Source organism: Cryptomeria japonica, chromosome 4 (assembly GCF_030272615.1).
Source record: "Cryptomeria japonica chromosome 4, Sugi_1.0, whole genome shotgun sequence".
NCBI classification, from domain to species: Eukaryota; Viridiplantae; Streptophyta; class Pinopsida; order Cupressales; family Cupressaceae; genus Cryptomeria; species Cryptomeria japonica.
Window position 1 is genome coordinate 518,702,050 of NC_081408.1, and position 23,319 is coordinate 518,725,368.

At 35.9% G+C, this 23,319-nt stretch overlaps 1 protein-coding gene across 3 annotated transcripts in view; it reads left to right on the forward strand.

Annotated features, from left to right (window-relative positions):
- Nucleotides 1–5,671: 5,671 nt before the first annotated feature.
- The window catches only part of LOC131031242 (uncharacterized), an 81,926-nt gene continuing 64,278 nt past the window's right edge, over nucleotides 5,672–23,319 (forward strand). The window contains exon 1 of one of the 3 annotated variants that reach the window (XM_059219928.1): nucleotides 5,672–6,648. In XM_059219928.1, the coding sequence (XP_059075911.1) occupies nucleotides 6,035–6,648 (614 nt within the window). In that variant the 5' untranslated portion in view covers nucleotides 5,672–6,034. The remainder of the gene's footprint in view (nucleotides 6,649–23,319) is intronic. The other 2 variants (XM_059219926.1, XM_059219927.1) reach the window with 2 other exon arrangements.

The window sequence follows — 23,319 nt, forward strand, 5'->3', positions numbered from 1 at the left end:
AATAATTACATAAATGATCCCTACAAAGAAACGGATCCAACTGAACATATTAAAAGCTAATACAAGGTCCACTGCTCGACAGTAGTCTAACTAGAGACCTGACTTGCTATGGTCAACCAAAAATCAACACTGGACTCCTGCATAAAGGATAGGACCAGTTAAAACACCATCACAAGGCAACAACCAAACTAGAAACCGAAGACATAAACAGGTGCCCCAAATCATTCGAACGACAGGGTCCAAACAAAAATATCAACATAGGACACAATGACAACTCAACCAGAATTGCAATGAAATTAAGCTTGACTGCAAACACCATTTACACAAGATCCTAATACAATCAATCTTTTCTTAAAACAACCAAAAGCATAAATAACTTGCAATCAAAGATTTTCCAGACAATAAGAAAGTACAACTATTTAATACAAAGAAATCAATTTGCCATTTGTTCAATAAGTTAAATAAGATCTCAAAGAAATAATTCTCCTAATGTATTTTAACACAATTATCAATTATAAAAAATTATAAGCTTTTCTGAAACATTCAAACTATAAACTGATTTTATAACTATAATATAATTGTATGTATACCTATATATATACATCGTATATATATGATATACTCATAATTATATTACAGATATATATATATATATATATATATATATATATATATATATATATATCAACTCATAATCAGTATTTAAATAACAGTTAAAATAATAACCACCATAAAGAAAACACATCTAATGTATATATATATTAACACATACATTATTTTGTTTACCAAACCCCTGGGCACGTAACCCGAAACAGTACGTCACAGTACGCACAGGGTTAAATAAATAATAATACAACAAAAAATGTTAACACGTTGGCCTAGGCATGGTAGCCCATGCTACCGCCGGTAGCACTGCTATTGTCGATAGCAGGTACTACTGTCCGGTAGCATTGCTACCGCCCGATAGCACTGCTACCGTCGATAGTACTATGTACTACCGCCGGTAGCGGATGCTACCATAGGTAGCCACTACCACGGTTTATATATATATATAATTTAATTTATTATTATTTTTTATATACATTTTTTTTTAATTAATGAAAATAAAAACCACTTAACAGAATTTACATTGAAATATATTTTTCCTATTCAATAAAATTCGTTCATAGAACTTTATTTCAATTACATTTAAAAAAATAAATAAAAAATTAGATAATCCAATAAATTTAATTCACAATTAAATTTATTTCTAAAGAAATCATAGAGATTTATTTAAAGGACTATCAGAACAAATCAAACCAGAGAGAATAATTTTTTCATAATAATTTTCCCAATGTTCTCAAAATTAAATTACTCCCATACACTAGAAAATTAACATCAGGCAAGGATTTTAATTCAAAACTTGATTTAACCAGAAGAGGGTTTTGAAACTAACAAATAATTTACGCACACATCATTCAGAGAAAAATAGAAATATTTTCTAAAAACCCACAATCAAAGAAGTCATCCAACCTGGTATAGCTTTCCTGGAAGAAATCTGTAGAAGAGCCATAATCTTTTCAATAAGCTTCCAATAAATTTCTTCACCTAAATACTTGACCTGTTCCCTCTGTATCTAAAATAAAGACCTATTCCCTATTTAAACTAAAATTCTAAGTTCAATAGCTTTTTCTCAAAAACTTAAATTTAGAATGAAAGTAATTTTATTTTATTTTCTAATTTTATAACAAAAGATAAGCTAACATGCAATAATTAAATATCAATATTCTTTCTTTTCTTTTCTCATGCAAATTAATTAATTTTCTAAATAAGAATTAAAACAATACTTTAATTCCAATTAACTCTTTTATTCATTTTTTTAAATTATTATATATATTTTTAAATTATTTTATTTATTTATTTATTCTTTTATTTATTTATTTAAAATTCTAGGAACAATAAATATAATTAATCTAATTTATTTCTCCACTAAAATTTAAATAAAAATATATTTCTAATGTCATGCAGCTTGCAACTTAATTTAATTAATTAATTAATGGAATTATCTCATAGTTGAATTGTTTATGCATTGAGATTATAAATTTAGTTAATTAAAAGAAATGATTTTCTCCCTCGTTTAATTTTTAATTAACAAAGCTAATAGTTGCATTTCACAATATTAATGAGGATAAAATATTTTTAATTAAATTAAATTCTCAAAATCAATCTTACACACTATATAAAATAAATATGAATAAAACTCACTTTTCTAATCAAAATTGATTTTCTTAAATAATTAAAATTAATCTTTCTATTCCAAAAAGCAAAAGAGATTAAATTATTTCTATTTTGAATAAATTTAAATTTTTTCTTTTTAAAAATGCATAAACTGAATAAATTCATTATTTAAAATGAACCATTAAATTAAACTCGCTACCAACATAAATAGAGCGATCTTTTTAATTAATGATTAATCACATAAAAGAAACCTATTTATTTTAATTCCTCAATTACTAATGCGTAAATGAACACATTAAATCAAAATAAATACTTAGGGTTAAATACTCCATTTACCACACACCAAGCATGCAAACCAAGTAAGCCAACCAATTACCCGACCCGCAAACCCAAATAAAAAAGGGAAACTGACAGATCACAGACGACGCTTACTTGAGCATGACTAGGGTAAACTAAGGGTTTTACGACCATCTAACCCAAATTCTAAGGACAAAAGAGGTATACTCAACCCTATGAATAATATCTGACTACACCATTACCTCATGGTAATTGAACCATTCAAGATTGCCATATAAAAAGTCAATCAAGGTCAAACCGATTTTACAAAGCTGACTAGGGTAGGGGTACTACAAGAGGTTAAGGAGGTTGAGGATCCATATATTGCCAAAGCGGATACCATTAAACAAAGTGAACAAGAGAATACAAGGAAAGCAAAGGAACTTGCAAAAAAATCTTGATGACAAGAACGAAAGGACCAACCTCTTGTACAGTTGCTGTCAAGCATCTATCTGCAACAATTGTGCCCTAATAATTGCCCTAATTTTAAGTTTTAGTCATTATTGATGCATTTAATCTTATTATGTGGATGTTTTAGGGGTATGTGGCCCAAGGAATTGAGGCTTAACGTCAGAAACAACCAAGGGGAGGAGCAACATGTTCAATTATGGACTTCTGTTTGGGATTCTCGTTAAACAAGATCAAATTATAACTGAATCAAGACCTAAATATTTTGATGACAGAAAGATAGTGAATCATAACTGGGGCGATTGGTATGTCCAACAACTTGTCTTTATAACTAGCAGCTGCAAAATGGAGAGGTTAAGGAGGTTGAGGATCCATATTTTGCCAAAGCTAATACCATTAAACAAAGTGAACAAGAGAATGCAAAAGGAACTTGCAAAAAACTCTTGATGACAAGAATGAAAGGACCGACCTCTTGTATAGTACACACCATGAAGCGTAGGAGGTAAGAGGTACTAACAATAATGGTGACGACCGTTGTGGATCAATGGCACCGCCGTTTGCTACTGCAATTTTCTTTAATTTGAATTTGGTGAGTGAAAGTAGAGTGAATTCCCGGGGGTTTACGGTTTCCATCTCCAATGGGTTGCTTCCCATGTGTGGCGAATTTGCAAGGAAAAGATTCCACGTTCAATTCTCAATAGGGACTCATGAGAAAGAGAAAGAGCAGATTGTGAATGAGAAAAGGCCGCTTGCTGTTGCCATGGGCGAATTATTCATCAACATCTATCTGCAACAATTGTGCCCGCTTCCTCCCAATTTTTGCACCTTGATGAGCCCACGTATAATGATGGCATGTAGTTACTTTTTAAAAAAAAAATACCACATGTTCATTGGAATTCTGACGTGATTACGAAATCTGCACTATCAACAAAATTCAACCCAATGGTAACACAACTAGAAGCATGCCATCGGGATATAATACACCAGAGAAGTCCATAAGCATAACGCACACTAGCGACAAAGCAAAGATCATGTATTGTCGATAGTCGATGATGCTATCGGTAAGACTTTTCTCGATGGACACTGACAAAAGTAAAAAGCATCGGCAAAGGTTAAGACGATATAGGGTCAAAGCTTATGCTGAGGAGACATAACGTATCGGGAGGAGCTACGCCAAGGGAAATGACATCGGGGAAATCATGCCCATCGCCTGAACACATTTTAAGCTATCTCGATGGCCGATGAGACTAGCAGGATAACTCACACCGATCAGCAGGAAGAGAGGTCATCAACTTATGTTATCTCGATGAGTAAGAAGACATCCATAGGCTGTGAAAATCATTAGACCAACATATGCCGATCAATAGGTAAAATCCGTGTTCGTTGGAATACGAGGTGAAATTTCAAGACGTCAATTTTTAGTCAGAATTCCAATGTGAAATTTTACCATGTCGGAATTCTAACGAACACGGGGCAATTTTTGAAAAAAAAAATAAATCAATCCAACAAAGCAAAAGAAATCCCATAGATCGTTGGAAATGCTCGTCGAAATTTGAGGCCAAATGTATTAGTGTGAGCTCTTGCCTCACTGACAAGTATTCCTACTTATGAAACCAAGCTTTATATGCTATATCCCAAAATGGAATATTTTGATCTTTTCCTAATCTTGTTAAATTCAACTCAATGAATTTTGTGAATTAATCTCACAAATTAGAAATGAAGGCAAGACTAGATTTGATTGCAAGTATATTAGTGGCAACAAGATGCAGAATCATGAATATGAAAGCTATTTTTCAATGACAATTTGAATAAAATCATGTCATAGAAGTTGAAGGGTGAACTCTTGTATTATAATGTATCATGTTGTTATCTCAGTTTCAACTATATCTCCATGGATTCAGTTGCAACTATGAAACTATGTCTACGTGCCCAGGTTTGAAGGACGCTGACAATCTTGTGAAACTTGTCTTTAATCCCCCAAATAGTTCCCAATATTAGAATTAGATTACATAATATTTTAAACTAAAAATTATAAATTTATAATAGTAAAATGTACAAATTAATATAAAAATGAGGTGATTTTAGCAAACTATCTATGCTTATGTTTATAATATTTGAAAATTAAAAGGTAAACAAAAATATTTGTTAGTTGAAAAGTTGTTTAATTTTACTTTCATAAGATTATGACACTAATTAATATTTTCACTTTTCATGTTAATTTATTTAAATATATTTTGTTTAAGGATAAATAATATATGAATTACAATTTAAAAATTAATTATTTTTGTAATTTCATGAATAAGATTTTTATTTCCTTTCACAATTTAGTTGACTATTTTACTTAAAAAAAAATTCAAACTCATTGATATTTTTACTTTTCATGTCAATTTTTCAAAAATATTTGTTTTGTTTAATTTTTTTAATGAAATAATTACAATTTACTAAAAAAATATTAGTATTTATGAATAATATTTTTATTGCTTTTGAAAATTCATTAAGCCCTGTAAGTTCTTAATGTTTTTAATACTCTAAATATAACATAAGATAAAACTAATAATAATATAATAGGAGCTATATATCTTTTTTCTGATAAAAAAAATGTTGACATGCTTTGAATATCGGTGTTACCTATTGCACCTCACCTAGATACAAGCCCTAGTACTCTAGTCACTTAGGTCATGTTCTCATTCCAACCACCAACCGGATTCCCATTCCAACCACCCAAGACATATATTGGGAGTTCCCTTCGAAAAACACAAACGGGCATAGATACCCAAACATTTATCCGTGCTAAAGAATACGAACGAGGTGGTTATAAGTGGACAGAATTGGAGAAGAAGTTAACGAGATTGTCTGTGGGTCAGCCCCTAAAAAAGAAACAGATCTTTGGTAGCACGAAAGCTACATTTTAGCTACCGGGAATTAGAATAACCGTGTAAGATGCTCAGGGTGCCAGATCCTCGAACTCCTTTATGAATATACTATTCAGCTGACAATTTCAGTTCTCTTTTAAATCCTGAAAAATTTAGTATGTCATTTCAAAAAATTACCCGAAAACTCATTTTCGGACATAATGGGCAGCACTAGTAAGCAGAAGCTTGCTAAGAAGAATTCACAGCCACCCACAAGAAAAGTTTCTGAAAATCTTGCGACCAACATCTACCAGGGTTTGAACCCTCAACCTGATGCCAGCTGCAGCTACAGTGACACAGACGGAAAGCAACAAGAGGATGGAGCTTCAGACAATGAGTTGGAAATCCCCGAAATATGCATTGACGGTGCCAGTGAAGATGAGCTTTTACAGAATGCAAATGCCTTGACTACTGAGCAAGTGGTGAAGAGAAGGGCGAGGAGGATGAAGCAGCTGGCTAGATTGTACAGGAGGCATTATTGGGCTCTCATGGAGGACCTCAAGTCTAAATACAGGGAGTTTTATATGAAGAATGGAAGAAGTGTGTTGAAGGTGGAAGTTGAAGAGGAGGACGAGGAAGAGAGAGATTTTGTTGATAGGAGTGGTGAAGCAACTGGGTCTATTCGTATGAGGAAGGAAAATGGTGTAGCGATTGTGAAGTGCTGTTTTCAGGGATGCAAGTCCAAGCCAATGGCTCTATGTTCGTTTTGTCATAATCATATCCTTTCGGATGCTCGGCAGCAGCTGTACAAGCCCTGTTCATATGTCATCAAGAGGTTGGTCTTCTTTTTTTGTGCTTTTCTATTTAATTTTCAGACCTTCTTCAGACTCTTTTCTGTATACAGATATAAGTTTGAGCTCCAATCTCTCCCATACACATATACACGTGTAAACTTGAATTGTGACGTGATAGGAAAACTTCCTGTTGGGTATGCTAAGGTTAGACTATTGGGCTTTTACTGTTTATGGGGCTGGGGTTTTCCTCTAGTAAGTGGGTGCTATTGTGCGATGTCTGGCAATTCTCTGCTGGGGTGTTCCTTTGCAGCCAAGCTTTGGGCTGGACCACTGGCATTTGAGCGCTAAGTATCACCAGCTCAAAATTAAAATTATAGTGTTGTAGATGCAGACAAAAGCAACTCTTTGCTCCGCTAATTGTTGTTTCCAATTGTCATATGTTGGAATCAAGGGGCCAAATATGCAGCCTAGTGAACATTTCATAGGCGCGCACGCGCGCACACACACACATCATAGGAGTGTAAATTCCTTTCCCTTGGAACATAAATATACACTAAGGTTTTGTAGTAAATCGTTTGTACAAAAAATTTCTATATCATTCATTTTTGTTAAACCATCTGTAATCTAATTTTTTCTCAGGAATCCTAGGTTTATTATTAGAATTCTTGAAAGCATAGGTGAGGAGTTTAGGTGTCTCAACCATTAATCTATTCCATGCTACTCCATAAAAGTCCACAATCTAGTGAACAAGATTGATTTTGTTTAAGTAAAACAAGTAGTGAGAGAAGTATATTGTTTATTGCCAAATTATCAGCTGCATCCACTCCAACACTACTACGCTCATGACATACTCAATGGAGTTTTTAATGACCGAGAAGGCTGTTCACCTGTCTGAAGTAATCATGTTAGTCAATTCGGTGGCAAGCTCCTTGATTAACCTTATTAGTGTGTTAGTAACTTAGTACCTCTGTTTTGGTTTTAACTCGAATAATATACAACAGGACATGTAGTGATTGGGGTTAATACCATGTTGTTGATGTTACATTGCTGTCAAGCCCTGCTGAAAGGGACAGCAAGGAGATTAACTGAATTATGAGGAAAGGCACAAGAAAAGTCAGGTATGGCAATACATTTATTAGAGGCATAGAACCCCTGCTATGCCCTCCTGCATTCATGTGAAGGGACAGGAAAGAGTGGGGTGTGTAGAAGAAAGAAAGGAGTGTGGGCATTCAGTAAGGTATTTAGCAGGGGTTAATGCCAAAATCAACAACCTTTGACTGCATTCTCCTACTTGGATGCCATGAGGAGAGCTCCCAAACATGTTATGGACCCAACAGATGAGAGGACATGAAGGACGGAGGCAAACCTGCAGTGTAAGTATGGGCATTTCTTATCATGCCATCAATTATGGTATCCTAGTTCCTTGAGTTGTTCAAATGGCAAGTGCATGGTTGAAAATAGTATGGCAATCTTTAAACCATGTGACCCTTTATTTTGGGGACTCAAGCTTGTTCTTTGGGGTAAAAGCATGGGGGGAGAATGTAGGAAAGGGCGTGGGAATGCACAGAGAAGGGAAAAATGTGAGAAGGAAGGAGAAACTGCATGAGAGAAGGCAGAAAATGCATGGTAAAGAGTCAAATTGTGTGTGGCAAGATAGGAGAGGACAACACAAGAAGGGAAGATTGACCCATGACCTCCATAAAGGTGTAATTTCAGGCAGTTCGAGAGTTGGGAAAAGACCATGAAAACCTCAGAATGTGAGCACTTGTGGTGGAGGTGATTATAGGGCAGCTTGAAGGCAGGAAACCATAGATATTTGTAGAGAAAAGACAAGAAGAGGGGCATGAGAAAGTGGCACCCTAGGTTATGGCGTGTGAGGAAGTTGACTTGGAGGTTGGGCGTGGTGGTCTACTTATGTACCAACTTTGTATGTTTTTAGAGGTTCACGAGCAGATGCAGGCACTAATAACAATCATATTCCACTATGTAGAGTACGGGCAGACTTTACACCATATGGCGTCTCCTATTTGCCCTACCCAAATAGTCGTCTTATCAATGGTCATGTCATTCTCAACTTGCCATTTTCTTGGGCTCCCTCATCTCCAACCAAAGGCAAATTTTGCACCTAGGAAATTTCATAGTAGGAGGTAATAACTTGCTAGCCTTATTAATAGGGGGCAGATCAGGTCACTTCTCTTTCCTTTGTTTCAAAGAATTCCTCTAACATAGACCTTGTATGATCTTAAGTTTTATCATGACTTAGTTGAGTTTCGGGTTTCTTTCTTTTAATTTAATATATTTAATGGTTATTACAATTTTGGGTAGAATCAAGTTAAACATAAATTATAATAGTTAATATAAGTTAATGAATCTAATATATTTAATGGATAATATATTAATTGGTAGAATTAAATTTAGAAGTAATATAAGATTCATGTATCTAATGGATATTATAACTTTGGTAGAATCATAAGGGAGGATTTTATATCAATCTATATAATCATTTAATGTTACATGTTGTTTATGGAATTATAAAAGTCTCACCCGATTCACTTGGCCTCATGTATGAACCTTGACATGATTTATGATAAAGGCTTAAGGCCCATAATATATTAATATATCTTATCAATCTAGATACTAAGCTAATGCTTGTGTGTGAGACACATCTAGTATCCTTGTCGTGATAAGAACATGAGTAAATATTATTACCCCATGTGTAGATATAGGTAAGTTTGTTGTCATAATGTGGCAACATTCAAATTGTTTAGGCTCTAGAAGTCAAAATTGATCTAATCCCCTTTATTATGGAACTTGGAGTTGTTTCTATCGACATCAAGGTAGAAATTATGACATTGATTTATAAGCACACAATTGTTCCTAAACTAAATAAAATCGTATGCTAGCAATAGTGTGATGTACCTACTTTTGACAAAATAGAAATGTCAGATGAGTGCTGCAATTAGGATAGAATTTGGAATATATTCAAGCTATACTTTTATCCTGTCTATTATAATATCATTGGAAATACCCTTGGGAAATTGGACCTTGTACATTTTGTTCATATGAGGAACATATGAAGTTTAAGTGGAATGTAAATTATTTTGATATTGCATCTTTTCATGGAAGTTTTGTTAGTGTGTTATTGCAAGCTAAATTGTTTTGCAATAAGGTCCTTTTAGACTTGAAGAGTGCTAACTGATAAGCTTAAGGGATAGATGTTCTTCCTAGTTAGAAACTTATAATTGTGAATCTAACAATTAAGGTAATATATAGCATTAAGTATGGAAAATGCAAATATTATTTAGACTATGAATTTGATAACTACATGAACATAAAGATGCACCATAGGGTAAATGAAATAGGAAGGATTAAGATATCATTTAATATTACTAATATTATTGGGTCTGATCTCGATATAATGATGGTCTAACAAATACACTATTCCCACTATCATAAGGATGAATCAAGTATCAATCATACTTAAAGAAAGTTTATAACTATTGTGTTATGTCCTTTGAAGTTAAATAATTGTGCATGGTCTTATGGAGGCATGACATGTTGTAATGGAGATTGATGTCATAAATTAATAGTTTCATGATGCTTAATTATATTAGTAGAATAGCATTGGAGTCATATTGGGGCTTAACGTAATTGTCTCATTGTGAATAACTCGAGTATTACCACTCTTACCATTAGCAAATGTATCCTAATTGAGATATTTATTCTACCGGGTTCTCCTCATACATGAATGCTTAAGGGTTTTTGTCAATAGTATAACATAGTGGTTCTAGATATCAGGAACCAATACAACTGTGATATCTAAGATTACCAAATCGTGTTGTATACATGCTATCACATTCTAAACTTAAATAGGACCATATGTTATAAACAATGTGGTATTATCATTAGGGTACCAAATATTGTAAAATATCTTTGATATGTCATTGTAAGGGTTTTGGGATGCTCACATCGTGTAATGTCCCCAATTTGGGATTGACTTGTTTTTGTCCAAAAACTGCAATTCCAACAATAACGTACTAAAGTGAACTCAATTAATCATTAATAATTTAAGTAATAGAACAAATACATAAGTTAGTGAATAAGCAGATCATGATAAGCATTATGACTAGCTAACTATCTTATAACCAATCATAGCTTAGTTTGGTAGGAAACTGGGAAAGGGCACTAGTAAATTGCTCATACTAACTAAGCTCGAGAGCACGCAACATCCAGTCATGGCAACTCACCTCTTATCCTACAAGCGGCAGTAATGTCCAACTATGACCAGTTCCATCCCTTGGGTAACCTATTCGCCAAGCGGCAGGAATGTCAAAGTATGACCAGTTCCATCCCTCAGGGTAATCTATTCGCCTCTTGGCCCACAAGTCGCAAGAACATCCAACTATGATCAGTTCCATCCCTTGGGGTGGTCTACTTAGTTCAAGGGAGCTGGTAAATCGCATCTCCCTAACTTACTTCCTCCAACTTTTCATTTGATTGATTATCGGATAAGTATTGATCTGATTCTGATTGCTGTAGTGCTGAAGTGCTGATCTCCTTTGATGTGCCTGACTTGCTGTCCTTTCCCCAATTGCGGCTCCTTCCATATATACATCTTAATATTTTATGAAGTAAGGTGTCCTTTGGAAACAACCGCCTTTGCATAAATGGACGCAACCTTTCGTGAATCATATCCTCTCATAATCGCTGCCTCATTTTAATATTAATCTTAAGTAATTGTTAGTTCTTTGGTTATGCTAAGATAATAATAATAATAATTGCTATTATGTATTTTAATAGTTATCGCTGCTATAGACATTGGTAACGATCGCTGTTAATCATAGACAATTACATTGCTGCCTAATATTAATCCAGCCGCTGTTCATTAGTTTTGATCTTTGATTGCCCCTCTGGAAAAATCCTGAAGTCTTGAGGCGAGACAATTTTTCCTATTGATATCTCTATCATGGCGGGGACATGACATCAAATTAGGATCAATATCATTGGGAGGTCAAGTTGAGATATGGATGACCTTTTTAGAAGATCCTCAGTATATGTTACTATGTTGTGAGCTTAGTTAAATGTTTTCCTACCTAATATCAAGCATTAATAATTGAAGGGATTCTTTAATGAAACTTTGAATATGGGAACTTGTGTGTAGGTCCTTTGAGAGATCTTGTCAGGAGAACTACATGTGACTTTGATCCATTTGGAAGCTGGTAGGTAGGCAGTCTTTGGGTGAGGGATTCCTCTATGACCTCAAGTTCGCAGGGGGAGGGTCTAGGGGGGATAATTCTCAAGTTTTGAGGTTGTTCTTAATTATTTTGACATTCTCTCTTTAGTAGGCTTCAAATAAGGCCAAAATGGGTAATAGATGGTTATGAACGAGGTAAGAAGACTTAATAACTTGTATTTAATACATAATTTGCTTCTAAATAATAAGCTGAATGAAGGGAATAAATTTGACTACTTGGTAGTGGGTACTTGTTGAGTAGAGGCTGTTGTTGGGTCTTGATGATTCTTGTGTGTTGTGAAAATTAACTTTAGACTTATATGACTCTATGTAAAGGCTCCTAAATTAGTCGTTTGTGATCTATTTATTCTTAATTTGGAATCAATTTTCCATTTATAGTGCTAAGCTGGGTATAGGTGTTGACTTTTATGGCAACAAATAGAGTCAGGACCCTACGAGAGCATAGGTAGAGGCTGCATACCTTTAATACGTAGACTAATCCTGTCCATCTGAGGTGATCACCCATGGATAAATCCTATGGCTACTCAAGGATAAGCTTATCGACACTTGAGATTGACAACAGTCAAGGAGGATAATTGTTAGCAGCAATCAAGAAGGAAGACTAAGAGGGGGGGGGGTGAATCAGTCTTCACCGGATCAAAGCAAATTAAACTTCAAAACATAAACTGATAAACTGCTGCAATGAATCAGATAAGCAAATTAACAACACAACACACAACACCAAGATTTTTGACGTGGAAAATCCGGTTAAGGGAAAAGCCATGGTGGGAACCTACCCACAATAAGATGACACTTTGTAGTAGTGTGTGAAAATATTACAATGGGGAATGCACATGCATTCAGGTACATTGCCTAGAGCTCACTGCTCAAAAGATATATGCCTGGAAGGCTACAACCCTTAGGGAAGTCTCATTGACTTACGATATGATTCGGACTACAATCTGGAAGAAATGAACTACAATGATAGCATCTACAAATGCCTGATGATAGTTCCGGTTAAGCACAATTGTCTGCTCTACAACACCAATCTCACCTCAACACTTCACTGAATGATAAGTCTCTTGTTTGCACAATCAATTCTCTCTCTAATAATGCAAACACAATACCGACACCTAAATTACATAAGTATCTCACCTATAAATACAAATCATCAACCTTGATAACAAGGTCGGCCAAACCCTCAACTCATTATAAAAATTATATTACACGATACAAAGATCGATCATTGGACCAATATAATGATTTTACATTACATAACATGGACCTAATTCAAATTCCTCAACAATCACATCCATTGGAAATCATGCCAAGATCAACTGCAACACGCTACACCACCAGAAATACCGCATAACACGAAAATCATCACCGGTTCACAGAAATCACCAAAAACCCGTGCAACGATCAATGTGGATTACCAAAACAAATAGGACACGACTAGGAAACACCAACAAGCACGTTAGAACCATCCTGAACAGTTGCACCAAATCTTCATCGATCAACGTCTCAAAGCTCAAGAACACGACCAATCAACAATTGTCATGAAGAAAGATAACTTGCGGAGCACCAAATCACGAACCATCTAAAATGAAGATACACAAGATCATCCCAAACAATATCCCAAAGTCTCAGCACAAGATCTGATCGCACTGGAATATACCAGAGGAAATACCGGACTCTGTAAAACAACGATCAACAAAACCAAACTACAAAACCGGATCAAAAACTTTTTCCAAACTCAGCGGAATAAGTCACAGAAATATGTTGACATCAATGACAACAACATATCCTAGTAGCAACAATGACAACAACCAAATCCAACAATCTCCCCCTTTGGCATTGATGGCAACATATGAATGTGAAAAACAGTCACAGTCAATGCAAAGAAAGAAGATATCACCAACAAACTCCCCCTAAGATCAAAATAGATAAAGCAGTTTTTCACGTGATCTCTTTCCGCCTTTGACAACAATGTCAAAGATCTCCAAAACATAAAATCAAACTCTCTCCCAATAGAGAATCATGAATCTCTCTCCCCTTGGGATACACAACGAAATCAATAGACTACTCCAGCAGAGGAGCACCACCAACTCATCAATCCGAATAAAAGAATAAGGCTCTGAATTCCACTGGATCGATGCGACCCAATGCATCTAATTCTCATCAGGAGGGGTGGATACCCCTAACTTGTCTCTCAAATAGACAAATGTATCTGTAGGCAAAGGTTTAATGAAAATATCAGCAATTTGTTCCTTTGTAGATACATACTCCAGCTTCACCTTCCCTTCATTGACTTGCTCTCTCAAGTAGTTATATTTGATCGATATATGCGTAGACTTCAAATGTTGCACCGGATTCTTTGACATGTTTATAGCATTGGAATTATCACAGTATATAACAATAGGCTCATCATGAATAATTGGTATCTTTCAACATTTGCTTTATCTAAACTATCTGAGTGCAATTACTAGCAGCAACAATGTACTCAGCTTCAATAGTAGGTAAAGATACTGAATCTTGTTTCTTGCTAGCCCACGAAACCAACTTCTTACCTAAAAAGAATGCTCCACTGGTAGTACTCTTCCGGTCATCAACATCACCAGCCCAATCTGCATCAGTGTAGGCACACAACATGAAATCATCATTCTTCGGATACCATAAACCATAATCCACAGTTCCCTTTAGATATCTGAATATCCTCTTAGCAACAGTGACATGACTCTCCTTCGGATTAGCTTGATATCTAGCAGCCATACACACAACATGCATAATGTCAGGCCTAGTCTGAGTAAGATATAGCAGTCCACCAACCATAGATTTGTACAAACTCTGATTAGCTTTCAGGGATCCATCATTTTTTAGACAATTTACAACCAGTCACTATAGGAGTTCTAACCGGTTTGGAATCATCTAGTCCAAACTTCTTCAACAGTTCCTTCACATACTTAGTTTGAGATATAAAGATACCTTTTCCTGTCTGTGCAATTTGCAAACCTAAGAAAAACTTCATCTCACCAATCATAGACATCTCAAATTCTTTTTGCATATCACCGACAAACTTCATACTCATATCATCATCACCACCAAAGATAATGTTATCAACAAAAACTTCAACAATTAAAATGTTATCATTTTCAATTTTAAAGTACAAATTACTATCAGAAACACCTTTAGTAAATTCCAATTTCAACAAATATTTGTCTAATCTAGCATACCCGGCTCTAGGAGCTTGTTTCAGTCCATAAAGTGCTTTCTTCAACTTACATACCATGTCTCTATCATCCAACAGTGAAAATCCATTAGGTTGCTCAATGTAAATTTCTTCCTCTAGATCACCATTCAAAAATGAAGATTTGACATCCATCTGATATACCTTGAAATCTTTATAAGCAACATAAGCAAGTAACAGTCTAACAGCTTCAATTCTAGTAACCGGGGCAAAAGTTTCTTCATAATCAATCCCTTCACGCTGTGAATACCCTTTGCAGACCAGTCTAGCTTTATTTCTGACGAGTTCACCGGCTTCATTCAGTTTGATCCTGAAAACCCACTTAGTACCAATAACATTTTTATCCTTAGGTCTAGGCACAAGTTCCCAAGTGTTCTTTTCAATTTGATGCAACTCTTCTTCCATGGCTCTTATCCAGTTTTCATCTTTACAGGCTTCAGCAACATCTTTAGGTTCAACTTTAGAAATCAGACATACTTCTTCTGCAACTAACCTTCTTCTAGTCATCACACCTTTATTCTTGTCACCAATAATCTGATTCTCAGAATGATTCAATCTAACATACCTTAGAGTCTTCTGATTGTTTTGATCCTCAGGTTCTTGCACATCATCACCAACAGCAGCAACATTCGGATTAACAGTTTCTACCGGATCATTCTGCTTAGGCTCTTTAGGCTGAATAGGAGTTAAAACAACATGTTGACCATCATCATAAGCTCTGATCTCCTTCCCACGGTTCTCATCCACCTTCACATTTGCACTCTCAACTATCTTTCTTAGTCTCTTGTTATAGCACCGACAGGCTTTACTTTTTGTGGAATATCCCAAAAAGATACCTTCATCACTTCTAGCACCAAACTTTCCAATATCCTCATCTCTCTTGATATAACATTTGCTACCAAAAACTTTGAAATATTTCACAGTAGGAATATGACCAAACCAAAGCTCATAAGGGGTCTTACCGGTATCACCTTTGATATGAACTCTATTGAATGTATAAATTGCAGTGCTAATAACTTCTCTCCAGTAGACCTTCAGAACATTTCCTTCAATCAACATAGTTCTTGCAACATCCAAAACAGTACGATTCTTCCTTTCAACAATCCCATTCTGCTGTGGAGTCCTAGGAGTAGATAGCTATCTTTTGATTTCATGAATCTCACAGAATGAATTGAATTCATCGGAACATGATTTTCCACCTCTATCAGATCTCAGACACTTCAGCTTCAGTCCGGACTCAGTTTCAACTTTAGCTTTGAATATCTTAAATTTCTCAAATGCTTCTGATTTTTCCTTCAAAAAGACAACCCTGTACACTTCTAACATTTGTAGGTCCACATAGGTCAGTATGCACAAGATCTAGCAATCCATCAGATGTATAAGGTTTGCTCTTGAAAGAAATCCTTGTTTGCTTACCCAACTGACACTCCTTACATACCGGATTAACATGTTTAACAATATTAGGTAGATCTCTAGCAACTTGTGTAGAACTGATCTTAATCAATGAATCAAAGTTTACATGACACATCCTTCTATGCCACAACCAACTCTCATCTATCTTAGCAATCAAACAACTTTTCTTTCTCACCAGCATTCAAATGAAAAATGTTACCTTCAGTCTTAGTCCTAGATGCAATCTCTATACCGGAGGCATTCAAGATCTTGCATTCACCATCCTTGAATTGTAGATCATAACCCTTATCAACCATTTGTCTAACACTCAAAAGATTATGCTTCAAACCTTCAACATACAAGATATCATCAGTGTTATGCTTACCATCAAAAGAAATAGAACCTCTCCCACGGATTACACAGGCTTTGTCATCTTCAAATCTAACTATTCCACCATCATACTTTCCATGCTTACAAATTTGCTTTTGTCACCGGTCATATGATGTGAACAACCACTGTCAATCACCCATACACCCTTTTCTTCTACTTTAGCAGCCAAAGCTTTTTCCTCAACAAAAGAGCTAGTGGAATCAATAGGTACAGGTCTATATTCTTTAATGGCAATAAACACAACTTCATCTCTTTCTGATTCATCATCTGTAACACTTTCATCTGCAGCATAATAACAGTTCTTTTGGTTCCTAAACTTCCGGTTAGACTTGTAAGGCTTATCATACTTTTCATGCTTCTCATATCTATCATTCCTATCATACTTATCAAACTTATCATGTCAGTCATGCTTAGCCATTCTCTCCGGACATCTAGAAGCAAAATGTCCTATGTTATTACAAGAAAAACATTTCAAGGGCAACTTTCCATCATACTTACCGACACCTTTAGGCAATCTCTGAGCAATCTCCGAGCAATCAGTGCTTCAAGCTCATCAAGCTTTTTTTCTTGCTCTGCTATCTCTCTTCTTTCTCTTTCATATCTGGATATCTTGCACTCATCAGGATCATACTTCTGCTTATCGGATACCGATGTTTATGCTCTAAATGCAGTCTCAGACTTTCCATGTGATTCTCCAAATTTGCGTAGCTCAAATGCAGCAAGTTTTCCAACCAACACATCTCGTCACTGTAGTCACACTCTGGATCTCATCAATAGCAACAACCCTATGTTTATAAGCAGGATGCAAAGATCTTAACACCTTAGCAACAATCTCATCTTCCTCAATCTTTCCACCGACATTCCTGATACCAAGGACAAGTTCATTCACTTTAGCCATGTATGAATGTATGTTCTCATCATCTCTGATCTTCAATGTCTCATAATTTCCTTTCAAGCTATGCAACTTAGCAACTATCACTTGGCTATCACCTTCATACAGGATCTCAAGCTTCTCCTAGATCTCATGTGCGGTCTAAAGTCCCATAACATTTGTCATTTCAGAATCAGTCAGGTCACTAAGCAATGCTTCCTTCGCTATGATATTATATTCTGCTTCCTTAACCTCATCAGGAGTGGATAGTCCATTCTGAGGAACAACATAGACATTCTTAGCAATCTTCCAATAATTTTCTCCAAGACATTTCAAATGCACCTCAAACTATCCTTTTTGAAAAGAATACCTTGAGCTGCCATCCCGGATCTCCTCAAGCGATTAAGCTTCTATCGGAGGATCTAGCTCTGATACCAATTGTTAGCAGCAATCAAGAAGGAAGACTGAGGGGGGGGGGGTGAATCAGTCTTCATCGGATCAAAGCAAATTAAACTAATAAACTGCAGCAATGAATCAGATAAGCAAATTAACAACACAACACACAACACCAAGATTTTTGACGTGAAAAACTCGGTCAAGGGAAAAACCACGGTGGGAACCTACCCACAATAATATGATACTCTGCAGTAGTATGTGAAAATATTACAATGGGGAATGCACATGCATTCAGGCACGCTGCCTAGAGCTCACTGCTCAAAAGATATATGCTCGGAAGGCTACAACCCTCAAGGAAGTCTCACTGACTCACAATATGATTCGGACTACAATCTGGAAGAAATGAACTGCAATGATAGCATCTACAAATGCCTGATGACAGTTCCGGTTAAGCACAATTGTCTGCTCTGCAACACCAATCTCACCTTCACACTTTGCTGAATGATAAGTCTCTTGTTCGCACAATCACTTCTCTCTAATAATGTAGACACAATACCGACACCTAAATTACATAAGTATCTCACCTATAAATACAAATCATCAACCTTGATAACAAGGTCGGCTAAACCCTCAACCCTCAACTCATAATTATAAAAATTATATTACACGATACAAAGATCGATCACCGGACCAATATAATGATTTACATTACATAACATGGACCTAATTCAAATTCCCAAACGATCACATCCACCGGAAATCATGCCAAGATCAACCGCAACACGCTACACCACCAGAAATACTGCATAACACGAAAATTATCACCTGTTCATAGAAATGACCAAAAATTCGCACAACGATCAATGCGGATCACCAAAACAAATAGGACACGACTAGGAAACACCAACAAGCATGTTAGAACCATCTGGAACAGTTGCACCAACACCTCTTTTCAAATCTTCATCGATCAACGTCTCAAAGCTCAAGAACACAACCAATCAGCAACTGTCACGAAGAAAGATAACTTGTGGAGTACGAAATCACGAACCATCTGAAATGAAGATACACAAGATTATCCCAAACAATATCCCAAAGTCTCAGCACAAGATTTGATCACACCGGAATATACCGGAGGAAATACTGGATTCTGCAAAACAGTGATCAACAAAACCAAACTACAAAACTAGATCAGAAACTATTTCCAAACTCACCAGAATAAATCACAAGAATATGTTGACGTCAATGACAACAACATATCCTAGCAGCGACAATGACAACAACCAAATCCAACAATCTCCCCAACAATCCAACAACTATGTTGGTAGATTGTTAGCCATATCATTTATATAGTGGGATGCATTTCACTAGTAGCATATGGGCTTGGGAGCCAGTGCTAGCATGTGAGAGATACACGCGTTACTCTAGAGGCTTGGATGGATTCTGCTAGGAGCATGTGGTCCTTGGGGCCAACAACATGTTGGTGATGTATGCCCTTGTTTGATTAGTCATCTAATGGAGTGCAAGGAAAAGAGAGTTTCTAATGAAGAATAGGCAGGTAACAAATTGGACCAACCTCATGGTATAGTTTTGGCATATCCTAATGTGGGAAATGGTATCTTAGATTATCAAAGGTACATAATGTCTTGGATGAATGGCCATTAGGAGTTGACCTTGTGCACTGTAGACTAGTTTGAATATCTACCCAACTCATTGTGGGCCACAAAATCCACTTGGATGGGGTGGATAGTCATTGGTGTATTCAAGGAATTTGTGAGTGTTACTTTGTGATGTGTTTTGTTTTACTTACTCTTTATCCAGTGATGTTTGCAAGTAGTATGGGATGCTTGCGATCATCACGACTGGTGCAAAAGACCAAGGAAACTGGTGGGACCCAAGGTGTAGTGCGTAATGCACTGACATTTTGTTTCTATTTGGGATGCACTAAAAGGGTAGGTGATTTGTCACTCATTGTGGATGTGTTATGTACTCATTGCATATATGTTGCTTAGTTACTGTGTAATTGTGATGGAAGGTAGAGTTACTTACGATGCATTTATTATGTAAGCTAGAGCTAGTCACTGTGTATATGCAATGTTGTGCCAAAGCTAGTCATATTGTGCATACTTGTTGTGTATGAGCTACTCACCTTATGTATAGGTGATGTATGCTTGAGTCACTCACTATGGGAATTGTGAGATTATGGAATGATATGACCTCTAATATAAGTGGATGAACCATGAAGCCTTTGCTTTACCACAAGGGGATACATAGGTAGGGTCATTAGAAATGAACCCTTGAGGCTTAGGTCTAGGTCTAGGAATGACCTTGACATCAAGAGCTTACCACCTTCGAGTGTATGCATAAGTGGTGACATAGAGTTGTGTGATGTCCCCTTCCTAATTTGCCCTAGAATCACAATTGCAACAAATTAGGGCTAGGGTTACATCTTACCAAATAAATATTTCTTGAATAATGCGATCCTGAATTTGAATCCTACAACATGAACAACATATGCAATATACATGTATATATATTTAATCATTAGGGTTAGGCAATACCACATCATATTCATAGAGTACAAACACATCAGGGGTTGGAGGAAGAGACATGATGGGTCCGCCCAAAGCCATTTCTACATCAAGTCCAAGATGGGTGTCTACCACAGGCCTCTTGCTTGCTTGGTGGCTTGAACTTACTTTCCCCAACCGTGTCTCATCTCCCTACAGACAGTTGCTATCTTGTGGAGTCCTTGACTCTGTAAGTGCCTTTTCGTCCTAGGCCGCTACAGTCCTTCTAGGACAGCCTACTTACGAGTCCGCTTGTCACTCATCTCTTACATCATATATATATATATATATATATATCAGAATTAACACGGGATATAAGGGATATAAATGTGATAATTATACTACAGAATGATAAATTTAATAATAATAATCTGAAGTCCTGAAAATTGTCTCCTTCTTGGTCGCTGCTGTTATCTTATTAATCTCTTGCCTTTCAATCTGCTGGTCTGATACTTATATTTCTGTATATGTGTTGTGGATGATCGATGATTGATGATGATTGATACTGATATTTTCTGATGTATTTTGCTGATTGCTGATCGATACTGGTTTCTGAAGATGTGTTTGTATAGATCGATGATTCTCCAGTGTGAGGTGATGTTCAATGCTGTTCTTTTTCTGTGTGATTCCCTCATTCCTGATTTGATGCCTCCCCCCACTTCTGCCCTTAATAGTTTCACGTTCTCTTGAGAAGAAATGACTCTTGGAGGTTGCCATTCCCGTGGGAGGGTGACATCTCTTCATAACTCAAACTAACTGTTTGTTAAATGCTTTTCATGATGTTGTTTATTTCATGTTCTTTAAAGAGAATTGCTGTCACCTTTTAATCGTTGATCTTCAAAGAATGATTTCTTGTTTATTCACGTGTGCTGTGTGCTACTTCTTATCCTTGATAACTGTGGTGGGCAGAATAGTCCTTCTATGATATAATTGCTGTCCTCATTAACTTATGATAAGGATCCTTTGAGGCGATGCCAAGATTCTTCATATTCTTTGCTTTCAATTCCTAATAATATCCACTCACAGCTCTTTACACATTTATAATCTTACCAAACCTATTTCTACACTTGTGAGTAATTTTAAATTGTATTTCCCCGAGCCTAAAGCTCTATACATTTCTTAATCTATTCACTGTAATTGTTATTATTTATGAATTGCTGTAGATACTTAAGTTTGTGAATCGACTTAGATTTAGAATGCTTAGCTTTGAAATAGGATTGTTGCCTTCATTTCTGCTTTATGGAGATAATTACTGCATGGTGCATTAACTTTCTTGGTCTAAGATCATAGAAAATCGTGAAGTCTTAAGAATTAGACAATTTTCTTATGCATTGATAGCTTCGTTCTGGTGGGGACATGACATGTTGTCGTCACAATGATTGAAGAAATTATGAAGTCAACTCTTCTAAGTTAGGGCAAAGATGTTGGCCAATTAAGTTGGCACTTGTTGAGAATTATATAAATTAAATAATTAGTTAGTATTGGAGGGGCGGTTGTTACAGTTGATCTCCATCCAATGGTATACACTGGGCCAAGTGTGTCTGTTTTGGACACTGAAGAGATCAACTTTTGTCCCCCTTTCACAGCTAGTTATTATGCAGCCGTTGGTTCCTTTTGCCAGCCTTATCCTAGAAGAGCAGAGCATGACAAGTTCTTGCTTTACTAGGACACTGTTCTCTAGACCTGGATTAAACTCATTCTAGTTATAGAACTCAATCTAAGTTATCCAGATGTCAACAGTGGATAATGACAGGGCAACTCTAGTTATGGAATTGCATATTGCTTTGTTCATTAATTCTGTATGAGTAGAGTAGAACAGGAGTAATGCCAGTTGGTTGTTATCTATATTCTGTAGTGTGCTGACCATACTAAAAGCCATAGCTAATGCATTTGTTTAATGAGAAAGCATAAGAGAATCATATCACAATCGACAGTTTTATGATTAAAAAGGAAGATAGAACTGTTGAAGTCGATATCCAATCTTTGCCGCCTGTCTCAAGATATGTATCTACTTATTTTTAACAGCCCTTCTCAAGTAATATCAAGGACCTCTGCTTAAATGCAGAGATGCTTTTAACAAGAGTTCATTAGATACCTCTGTTTTAGAATACTGGCTCAGCTACTGCTAAATACATATAAATAGTAACTTAATAGCAATGTTAAGCGATTAACAGTGGTCTATACATCTGGTTCTTGACAGCCTTCCCATGGGTTGGTCAATAATCTGTCATGTCCCACCAAAAATCAGATCACAGCCTGTAATAATCCATGGTTGCAGTCCCTTAAAAAATATAACTTGGGCGATCTAAATAAAGATGGCACCAAAAAACGATGCTAGTGATCCAAAGAGAAAGTTGAAAAAAATAAATTAAAGAATTTATCAAGGGCAGTGGTATCCGAAATGAAAGACATTTAATTAAAATTAAATTAAGGTTCAGGACAACAGTTAAGGATGAATAGTTGTTACTCTTTCAAAGGGCATAAATTATGAAAGGTTGTCACTCCTTCAATAATAAGATATAAAAGGGAGATTGTTTCATTGGGAAGAAATCATCAAGCAAGGAATAAACAAATCATAAATTGGGAATGAAGGAATTAATTTGGAAATAAATTATT